At 33.4% G+C, this 11,480-nt stretch overlaps 2 protein-coding genes across 4 annotated transcripts in view; one reads left to right on the top strand and one right to left on the bottom strand.

Annotated features, from left to right (window-relative positions):
- LOC107758467 (pre-mRNA-splicing factor RBM22-like) overlaps nt 1-4,679 on the top strand; it is a 12,513-nt gene extending 7,834 nt beyond the window's left edge. The window contains exons 7-10 of the mRNA XM_016576195.1: nt 382-582; nt 1,768-2,018; nt 3,189-3,320; nt 3,949-4,679. Coding sequence (XP_016431681.1) covers nt 382-582; nt 1,768-2,018; nt 3,189-3,320; nt 3,949-4,088 — 724 coding nt within the window. The 3' untranslated portion in view covers nt 4,089-4,679. The remainder of the gene's footprint in view (nt 1-381; nt 583-1,767; nt 2,019-3,188; nt 3,321-3,948) is intronic.
- A 1,446-nt stretch (nt 4,680-6,125) lies between these two features.
- myoz3a (myozenin 3a) overlaps nt 6,126-11,480 on the bottom strand; it is a 13,574-nt gene continuing 8,219 nt past the window's right edge. For 2 of the 3 annotated variants that reach the window (XM_016576198.1, XM_016576196.1), the window contains 3 exons: nt 10,865-11,009; nt 9,138-9,321; nt 6,126-6,611 (listed from right to left, as the gene is read on the bottom strand). In XM_016576198.1, coding sequence (XP_016431684.1) covers nt 6,428-6,611; nt 9,138-9,321; nt 10,865-11,009 — 513 coding nt within the window. In that variant the 3' untranslated portion in view covers nt 6,126-6,427. The remainder of the gene's footprint in view (nt 6,612-9,137; nt 9,322-10,864; nt 11,010-11,480) is intronic. The other variant, XM_016576197.1, reaches the window with a different exon arrangement.

Genomic DNA, 11,480 nt, shown 5'->3' with positions numbered 1-11,480 from the left:
ATAAAATTTATGGCATGCAGTATTATTTTAAGTGGGTGATTTTGGGCATATTACACCCCAAATATAAAATATTTTTGTTTAATTTTATTATTTAATTTTATTATTTTTTTCCGAATGAATGTTAAACAGAAAATATAAATCACAAAAGTTCATGCATTATTTTTGACAGCCCTAGTGTTATTATAGCATATTATATTTTTACTTTATTTTATCTTTTCTATATGTTTTCGAAAAGCTCATGACATTAATTAGACGTGCGTCTTTTTGATCAGAACAAACAAGTTAAATTCATGTTCTTAATCATGGTGGGACTCTGCTGTAATGCAGATGACAGTGTTGTGTTACTGTCCAAAGTCACTAAAATCATTTATGTCCCATCAGGCATGAGAAACCCACAGACCCTGATGATCCTCTGGCCGATCAGAACATTAAAGATCGTTATTATGGCATCAACGACCCGGTGGCGGATAAACTTCTGAAGAGATCATCCAGCATGCCTCGACTGGACCCGCCCGAGGACAAGTCCATCACCACATTATACATTGGGGGACTGGGAGAAAGCCTCACTGACTCTGAGCTCAGGTAAGCAGAGATTCAGGAACAATAGTATTGCCATTTTAAATCTTAAAGTGTATTTTCAGTACTGTAACATACTGAAAACACACTTTAAGATTTAAAATGGCAATAATATTGTTCCTGAAGTATTCAAAAACTCCTCATGTATAATAGTGTTATTTTAGTAACATTAATGTACTATTATAGTTATTAACATTTTGAATTAGCTTTTATTTTTATATTTTCTGTTTAATTTTAATTTTAAAGTTTTAGTAATTTTTTGTTGTATTTTTGTTATTTTTAGTATATTTTTTATTTTAGTTTTTATTCATTTTTAGTAATGTTATTTTAGTTGTAGTTATTTAAGTACAGCAAATTCAACTTAATGAAAATGTTGCCTTGGCAGAAAAAAAAAAAATATATATATATATATAATTTGTTATTCAGTTAAAGTTTATTTTATTAAAGTTTAGTTTTTGTTAATGTAAAGTTTTTATTTTCTATATTTTTTGTTTTTATTTCAATTTTAGTTCAAGTTTTAGTAATTTTGTTCAATGTGTCTATATAATTTTTATAAAAAAAAATTTTTTATTGAATTTAATTTTATTTTAGTTATTTTACTGCATCATGTTAATTTTATTGAAACATTAAACATAGTTCACTAAACATGAACAATAAACAAACGAGCCATGTTGGGCATATTATATATATATTTGGATGACTGAAATAAGTTTGTTTATATTTTATTTTATTTCAGTTAACATTTATTTCAAGTAACGAAAGATTTTTTATGGATTTAGTTTTAGTTAAGTATAATAACCCCGAAGCAGAGGGTATGTTTATGACATACTATCATACTTCCTTACTATTCTGCAGTATGGACTATGTATACTGTGCTCATTATGTCATGAAAAACTCGATCCCACAATGCAGTGCACTATGCTGAATGAACCAGATGCATTACTGCAATTTATAACAATTTTTTCTAGATTAGTTTTTTTGAGAAATGAAAAGTTACTTTTTACACAAATAGAATTAAAAATGCAACAAACAAAAAAAATTTGCCAAGATAATGGACACTACTCACTGATATAAAATACAATGTAACGAGGCCAAGTGAAGTCATTGGTGCACAATTATTCTGTTCCAAACTTGTATTTGATTTGTATCAATTCAAAACACCTCCTGTCTTTTCTTCGTCTTCTCTCGCAGAAATCATTTCTACCAGTACGGTGAGATCCGTACAATCACGTTGGTTCAGCGGCAGCAGTGTGCGTTCATTCAGTTCGCCACGCGACAGGGAGCAGAGCTCGCAGCAGAGAAGACCTTCAATAAGCTCATCATTAACGGCCGCAGGCTGGCGGTGAAGTGGGGCCGATCACAGGCCGCTAAAGGGACGGATGTCAAGGACGGGTTCGATGAGATGGGCACCGGACTAGAACCAGTACCTGGTCTCCCTACAAGTATGTTGTGTGTGTGGATTACTGGCATTACTGGATTACTGTATTAAATATGTCTTGTGTTTTTTATTTTATTTTATTTTTCAGTTTGGTTCAGTTTAGTTTAATTATTTTAATTAAACAAACAAAACAATGCCTGGGTTGTATTGCACGCCAAAAAATTATTAGAATTATTTTATTTTATGAACCAGACATTATTTTCATATGAATCACTCAATTATGATAATGAACAATATTAGCTTGCAAAAAAGTTATTTATTGACAATATTATTATAATTAGATGCATTTTTTCAACATCGCTGTCTTTTGTCATATTGCTGTTACTTTGCATTGTGACTAACACCACCCCTTAAGCATGGTAAAATCACTGCAACAAGGTTTTGAAAGTCAAGGCTATGTGATTATAGGTAACACTTTTTATGAAGCATGTATTTATAACACATTATAAGTGTATTCTTAAGGCATTATAATGAATGCATAATGCATTATACATTTTTTTATAAAATGTTGTTTCATCTAATAAATAATCATAACAACAATTATAATACTTTTTAAAACTTACTTATTTGTGGTTATAAATTTTATAAGTATGATTATTTATAACACGCAATGAACACAATTTTAAATCCACTTAATTTATAGTGGATTAGAAGTCTCATATCTTGACATTATTTATGTCTTAAACCAGTCTTAAGTGCCCAGCGACTTAAGACTGGTTTTGTGCTCCAGGGTCACATTTAAGATCTGCACGGCATCTTACTATCTTACTGATATTATATTAAATATGGTTAAAAGCAAATGTGCCATATTACACATTCATCTGATCAGTCTTTGTCTGCTTTAAGTAAAGTAACAAGTTAACGATGGCAACATATGAGACTCATAATACATTATAACTATGGGAAATATAATCCATTGTAAATTAAGTGGATGCATTGTGTTCATTGTGTATTATAAATCATCATACTCTTAAAAGCTATAACCACAAATAAGTAAATATTATAATGCATTAAAACTGTTGTTATGATTTATCATGAGATGATACAACATATTATAAGGTTTTTTATAATACATTATGCATTCATTTTAATGCCTTAAGAATACCCTTGTAATGTATTATAAATACGGGCTTCATAGAAAGTGTTACCTGATTATATTATGTGTATATTGCAGCTCTACCGCCACCCCCTGCTCTGGAAGAGGAAGCACCTGCTAACTACTTTAACCTGGACCCCAGCAGCTCTCCTGCGCTCATGAACATCAGTCTGCCACCTCCACCCGGACTCTCAAACCCACTGCCACCAGGTGCACCCTTCAGCTCAACTCACCCCTGCATGTCTCTAGTGTTTCAGCTGGTGGTTTTCACATCAAATAAAATGACTAAAACTGAAATAAAAATTAATTACAGCTATAGAAATATAAAAAACTTAATAAAAATGGCAAAAGCACATAATAAAATTACTAAAACTAAAATAAAAATAAATGTCCATTTATTCAGTTATTAAAACTGAAATAAAAATAAAGCTAAATAGAAATGTTAAAATAAGTATGAGAAAAGCACATATAATTACTAAATCTCAATCTAAAAATGAAATACATACATGTATAATATTAATTTTAAATGTATTAATATTACATATATTCATATTAAAAGAACTGAGGCTAAATAGAAATATTAAAAAACTAATAAAAATATCAACAGCACATAATAAAATTATTAAAACTGAAATAAAAAAATCTGTTTATTACACTTATTAAATACTAAAATAAAAGCAAACTAAAGCTAAAAAATAACTAATACAAATGACAAAAGCACTAAACCTAATAACTAAATGACAAATAACTAAAACCTAAACTAAAATTTGAAATAAAAAAATTAATAATTAGAAGCTCTTAAGTAATATATATAAATACTGTCTGCTTGTGGTTTCAGGTTTTGGAGCGCCCATGTTCCACCCCATGGGCCCTCCTCCACCTCCTCCGATGGCTTTGAGACCTCCAGGCCACATCCATTATCCTTCCCAGGATCCTCAGCGCATGGGTGCGCATGCTGCCATCCGCCACAGCGATTGATCGACTCGTCATGTGAACTAGTAAAGATTCTCTCACTGCTGTGGGTTAATGATCTATGAAGGTGAAGTCATCAGAGGGTGGAGTCTGATCTGTGACGTCATACAGAGTGATTGACTGGTACACTACGGTATGGTCATGTGATTGGGGTTACTATTGTAAGTGCAGTTCCACATCATCATGCCTCAGTCACATCATATATACAGACACAGCTTACCAACAAATAGGCCCTTGTTATAAAGTTGACCCATCTTACGCCAGACACACACTCTGCCTCCTCGTTATCATAAGCCGCCTTGTTTAAAACATCATCGTGCTAAATCTGTGGGCTTTTTGTTGAGACAATACATCTCACGCTAACTTGAGTTTACATTGAAAACGAAGGGCCGTTTAGGACTTTTTGCAGTTTGACATGAAAAATTTAACCCATTTCCCCCCAAATTGTAATTACAGTTGTGCAAAAAATCATTTTTACTCATTAAAGTAAGCATAATGAGTCAGTTGTTGCATTACGGTAGATTGCTGACAATTTGGGGAGATAATTAATTCTTAATTCGTGCAAATGTTTATGGTGCTAAAATAGGCTTCATTTTCTTTTTGTGAAAAAAATAGCTTAATTTGAATTGTTTTTGTACAGTTTTTGTGAGATTCACCCACCCACACCATTCACTCTTACATCTAGAGATTTAACATACTTAAATATAGTGTCTATTAAAAGGATGCAACTATATTCAAAAATGTTTTTTTTTTTTTTAATTAGAGATATTTGCGTAGCCACTGTCTTGTCTCTTTAAAGTAAAACATATATTTTTTTTCCCATGCCGTTTTCTGATATTTCTCTGTTTTTCATTGTGCTCTGAAGCAGTTTTTAATGAACTGTCAGTTCAGTGCTTTTCTGTTGTAACATGAAAAAAGGAATTCAAAAACAACAAGTACCTTTTATTGAAAGAGCCTACCGTTACCATTTTCTTTTGTGAGCATTAAACTAGCCATCATTAAATGTACCGTCTGCTCTGGTTTTAAGAAACACAGCGGCCCAAAAAGTATTTGGACACTTTTGCATTTGATACAAAATATCAAAGCAGGTGCCATTTATTTTAAGAAAGATACACAAACACATTTGACAAAAAGAGTTCAGTGTGAAAACAATAGATATTTGATATTTAGTCATCTAATGCAATATCAAACGCACATTTTCCATATGCCTAAAGTGTCTAAATACATTTTAGGGGCCCCTGTTGCACACTTTGAAACACTATCGTGAACACCATTTATTTGCATATTACATGTCTACAATTATGAAATGCCAGAGGTTATTATGAACAATTATAAGATGTAGACTGATGTCTGATTATATAGCTGTGTTAAAGGAATAGTTCATCCAAAAATGAAAATTTGCTGAAAATCTACTCACCCTCAGGCCATCCAAGATATAGATGAGTTTGTTCGTTCATGGGAACAGATTTGGAGAAATGTAGCATTACATCACTTGCTCACCAGTGGATCCTCTGCAGTGAATGGGTGCCGTCAGAATGAGAGTCCAAACAGCTGATAAAAACATCACAATAATCCACAAGTAATCCACACCACTCCAGTCCATCAATTAATGTCTTGTGAAGTGAAAAGCTTTGTGTTTGAAACAAATCCATCATTAAGGTGTTTTAACTTTAAACCATTGCTTCTAATCAAAATCCATAATAACGCTTCCTCCAGTGAAAAAGTCCATCTCCTGTTGTCCTCTCACATCAAAATCCACCAACATATTTGTTTAGAACTGTTTTGGACCTTTTTGGCTTGTAAACGGTGCTTGATGATATTTCTCACCTGATTCAAATGAGGCCACTTTTTCACTTGAGAAAGCAAGATTATGGATAGAGGACTCGTATTTTAGCCAGACGCAACAGTTTGAAGTTAAAAATGTCTTGATGGATTTGTTTCTCACAAACACACAGCTTTTCACTTCACAAGATGTTAACTGATGGACTGTAGTCGTGTAGATTACTTGTGGATTATTGTGATGTTTTTATCAGCTGTTTGGACTCTCAATCTGACGGCACCCATTCACTGTGTCATTGTCATTTTTGGCTGAACTATACGGTTTAGGAGAGCAACCGAGACTCCTTTCATCCAGTACTAAGCTAAAACCATCTCCTCATCCTGATCATCTTTATCCTGATGTTTCATTTGGTTTTCAAACGATGTAAATCTAAACTCCCAGCTGCTCTCCTCTGGCCTTTCAACTGCAGGGAACATAATGGGACGGCCTGAAAGTGCAAAGCGCAGGTCTTTACGGCGCGACAGTCTTTTCCCTCTAATGTTACAGGTGTGGATCAGCGCCGAGCTCACAGGTCATTTGACTCGGGCGAGTATCCGACACCCCATCCCCGCGGGGCTCTGTTGAAGTTGCGTCGTTTGGACATGGTGGCCAAGGTCAAGCTAGAAAGACTTGGAGTCTCCAGAGCTTCAAACCCAATAACAGGAATCACCCTCTGACTGCGCACAGGACCTCCAAATGGCACCGCGGCTCTAAAATAAAAACCACATGAAGAAGAGTGGAGCTAAATCTACAAGTGCTCTCTCAGAAAATCAACATGAAATGGCATTCACAAACCATTCCCCTCCATAACGTGGCTTATTTCTGAGTATTTAATGCAGTGTTATTGTAATATTTATATTTATTATTATTTGTTATTACTATAGTTTTCATTGATATTTTGATTTAGTTTTTATATTTTCAGTTTTCATTTGAATTTAAATTTTTTTTGTCATTTTATGTGCTTTTGTCATTTTTTGTGTTCTCTTTTTTATTACTATTATTTTATACTATTTTATGTTTAATTGATTTTTACTTCAGTTTTAGTTAAATTTTAGCTTTTATTTACAATTAGTCATTTTATTGCTTCAACTTAAACACATCATTTTTATTATTGTTTTTTTATATTACTATTGTATTTAGGTTTAATTTCAGTTTTAGTTAAATTTCAGGTTTTATTTACAATTAGTAATTGTTTTATTACAATTATTAATTTTAATACTTCAACTTATTTCAGTTTGTTTCCAAGGTAACATTTCTCATTTTAATTTAGGTTTTTCATATAATATTTATATTAAATTTTTTTCCAGCTTTATTTCAATTAATTTTTTTTTATTAATTTTTTATAATTTTGGTTAACAATAATCTCAATTCAGTGAGTACTACCAGTAACTTTCAGTTTCAAGAAACTGCATGTAATTTTGTTCAGTTTAAAAACTATAAGTCACTTAATGGACCCAGTCATGCAAACTCAAAATATTCTTGCTTCTGGATTTGACTCCACATGGTGACGCAATTTTAGTTTGTATCTCAGTAATTTGATCTTCTGTATACGCAGTGTGTCTTGAGGCTCTGAAATTCGTGACAGGAGAAGTCGGCGGTGCGTTTAAATAGTTTCTCAGTCATTCGCTCCTCTGTGGATCCCGTTTCAAATGGGAAGACGCAGTGGAAACATTGCAGCTCTCTTAAGTGGACTTCATAATTTGATAGTGTGGATTAGTCTTGATGGGTCTTTTTAAGGCACACCATCAGCACGCATCAAGCTAATGTGCCAAAACCTCTTGGTGACCCTCAAGGCTGTTTCTCATATCGTGTTTTGCCTCAGTTTTCTGGTACCGCAGAGAATGAAGACTTAATCCCTCCCAAATAAAGAAACTGTAACAGGGGAATCCCAAACCAACTCGGATGGCCCAACCCTACATGGGCCGCAGTATATTGTGTCACGTTATTGTGATGCATCGATGAACCGTTTGGTGCAACTCTTTCGTTTTCGTTTCAGCAGTCCAAATGAAGGTTTTTAATCAGAATGTTCCTGGAACATCTTTGTTGGTCATTGACAACATTCATATAATCTTATTATATTTTAAGGTTATGTTTAGTGTTAGGGCTATGAAAAAAAATTAACCTCTAATTTCCATTTAATTTTAGGGGTAGTTAATAATCTGTTCATTGACCATCTCGTGTGTATTATGTACAAAACAGGAACTGAGTGAAAAAAATTACCCATCGCAATCTCTTTACATGTATTAATTTAGAAGACGTTTAGCTGGAGCTATGCAGCTTTTTCTGCAGTCTTTTGCACCAGTTCACCTAAAAACCAAGGTAACATCTAAGCGCTTTTAAAGAACTCATCATTTGCAAGTCATTTGTATTTGCCATGCTTTAAAGGTCATGGTGATCTTTTGAAGGAAACATTGATAATCATGAGAAATGTTTCATGTGACACTGAAGACTGATGTAAAGATGCCGGTTCATTACAAAATTCAGGTTGGATTATAGTATTGTACAATATTACTGTTTTTACTGTATTTTTTCATCAAATAATTGCACTCCACTGTAAAAAAAAATTATTTGGTGGCTTTGTAAATATCACAATAGTATATAAATATACAACCTTAATAAAGTATCTGAATGTCACTTCAGTAAATGTTTGAGTTGGACAAACCAAAAACAAATGCCCAAAAATCCAATGGTTAATTTTAACAATTATTTTTTTCACAAAAGGAAATGATACAGTAGTGTTGAAATCCATGTTATGAGCTGAAATACAGAGTTCTGGACCATGCCAATCCCTCTGAGAGTTGTCATGACAGAAATATATATATTTCACAGAATTATGTCTAACATAGTATTTGTTACTTGTTGTTGGACTGAAATTTTGAGTTTTTGCGGTGTACAAACGTGACCTTATTTCAATTTTTGTTATTTTATTGTAGTATAATCAAAGACTTTAGATATACCAATGTCATCATATTACTTATGAATGGGAGAAAGTGCATCGAGCAATATGGCGGAGTAAGTCCCGCCTTCTAAATAAAAGAGCCAATCGCCAAATGGTAAAGTCATCGCGTCACTGCAGCTGGTGTCAGAGCCGTTGAGAAAAAAAAAAGGTTAATGTCAGATTTTGTTTCTGAGTTGAAATTTGGAATTTAAGTTGTTTTTTCTGAGATTTCAGAATTTCCACATTAAAGTGGCTGCCCGCACGGTGCCGGTGATTTCCCGGAAAGGTACTATCTTACCTGTTAAAGCACCTGTAGTTTGCTGGCGGGAGTTTCTGTGGAGGTTCCGCTATCTGAGTGTTGAGTGAAGACAGAAGCTCTTCATTTTCTCCCAGGGCTTCCTGCCACGGTGAACAATAAGACTTCGGGATCACCGTGGCGTTGAATTTCTCTCGAGGGATCTCTCGCAGCGGTCCAGAGTAGCCTAAAAGGATAGGATGGTGCTTGGTGATTCACAGGGCCAATTATAGAGGGAGCTTTGCTGTCCTGAAGTGCATTCTAGCATGCTACGGTGTTTAGCTCATAGAGTTCGCCCAGGAGCAGCACGCATTCGCATTAGCGGACATTCAGACCGGTCCCTTCAGGGGCCATGGGCAGATAAGGAAATGGAAACAGGAGATGGATGTTTATTAAGGGCTCCACAGACAGAGAAGAACATTAGATGGAGTTAATTGAGCGTAACAACAAGCTAATTATAACAGATCATCAGATGAGCGAAGAAGAGTGAAGCTGCTCTAAAAGATATCAGAAATGAATGCAAGCATGTTCCTCATGTTCAGAAATACACTCATGTGACTGCAAAAATCATTTTCTTAACTATCAGTTTCGTTTGTTTACCAGTTAAAATATCTAAAAATTATTGAAGCAAGATAAACGTACTTGAGAAACACCAATACACAAGATATTAAAGTAAATTTAAAAAAAATATATGTTTAATGTTTGTCAATTATTTTGTTAATTTTAATTATATGTATGTTAATAAATACATATTAGTATGTATTTTGAATGTTTTTGGTTATTTTAATATTTTATATTAAAGACAATCTTCATGGATTATGTATTTTAGTATTATAATACAGTATTTAATTTTTATATTTACATTTATTTGTTTAGTAATTTTATGTTCTGTTGTCATTTATTTTTATTATTATTATTTTTTAATATTTAAATTTATTTCCGATTTAATAATGTTTGTTCTTCGATTTCAGCATATTTCAGTTTTTTATTTTCATTTTTGTGTGTCTATTTTTCATCTAATATTCATGTTTTATTTTGTTTTATTTAAGCTTTATTTGAATTACCAAAACAAATTTTAAAAGTGTTAATATTTATATAGTATATATTTAATATTTAGTTTTTAATAGTTGTAGTTAGCATTAACAATACTGTTCTCAAATACATTTACCTTGTTTTAAAGATTTTTTAGATATTTTACTGGAAAACATAAAATAAAAATGCATTCAAGTCCTTTTTTACAGTGGAAGTTTTTATGTGCTTTGAATCAAGTTTATTAACACTTTAATCTTACTAAAACAATTTAAAGTTAGAAATGTATAACTGAAACTATTATCAATTTACGTTATATATATATTATATTATGAATATAAACTAGATTTTTTTGTTTTCTATAAAACGTTAGCCGCGCTTGTCCTTGCAAAACTCACTGTCATGTTGCTAAGGTATTGTGGGTGGTTGCCAGGGTGTTGCTAAGCAGTTGCTAAGGTGTTCAGAATATATATTTTTTTGGTTCATTGCCATGCGGTTGCTAGGATATCCTGAATGGTTGCTAGGTTGTAGCTTATTGGTAGTCTAATTTCAGAGGCTACTTTGGATTTCAGGTTTGCTCAAGTCACTAAATCTATATGATATAATGAAACTTATCGAACCCTATATTTAAGAAATTACACTAAAATATCATGTACTGGGCAATTGATAATTAGTAACATTGGTCAAAAGAGTGTGTGTACCTGGTGCCAGGACATTTGGGCTTCCTTTCTTGGCCACTGTGTTCTTCAGGCTGGTGACGAGGCTGTGTTTACCGGCCACTGGATACAGCAGGTTTTCTTTCCCTCCCTGCATATCTGTCATCATGCGGTTCTGTTCCATGTTGTTCTGATGGAAGACGTTTAGGACAGAGCAGTTTATCCAGCGTTTTGAATGCATGAATGCATGGCCTTTAACCTGAAGTCACGTCTGTCTTTTCTAATCTGTAACATTGCAGTGGAGAGTATTTCATTGGTGAAAGCCCTTCACATAAAGGATGCCCAGCAGGAGAATGTGAGACGGGTTTCATTACCTCGTCAAATGGATTCCTGCACTAAATCCAGTCCATATTCTGGGGATTTACGTAACCCAAAACGCCTCGTGACCTTGCAATCTCTCATCGCTCTTCTTATATTTGCTCTATATGAACCTGTGAGTTTCTTTTTTATTCTTTTGTTCATAGTCATGATTAACCAAAGTATTAAACAGTGTTACTTTAGTATCATTGATATACTATTAGGCTGATGATACACAGGGCAACTTTTTGAGCGATGTTGCTTGGGCACTTTCCCATTGAGAATGGGTAACGAATTTCTATCT

Source organism: Sinocyclocheilus rhinocerous, unplaced genomic scaffold, assembly GCF_001515625.1.
Source record: "Sinocyclocheilus rhinocerous isolate Xijiao unplaced genomic scaffold, SAMN03320098_v1.1 scaffold4219, whole genome shotgun sequence".
Taxonomy (NCBI): domain Eukaryota; kingdom Metazoa; phylum Chordata; class Actinopteri; order Cypriniformes; family Cyprinidae; genus Sinocyclocheilus; species Sinocyclocheilus rhinocerous.
This window is presented reverse-complemented; position numbering and strand designations above follow the sequence as displayed.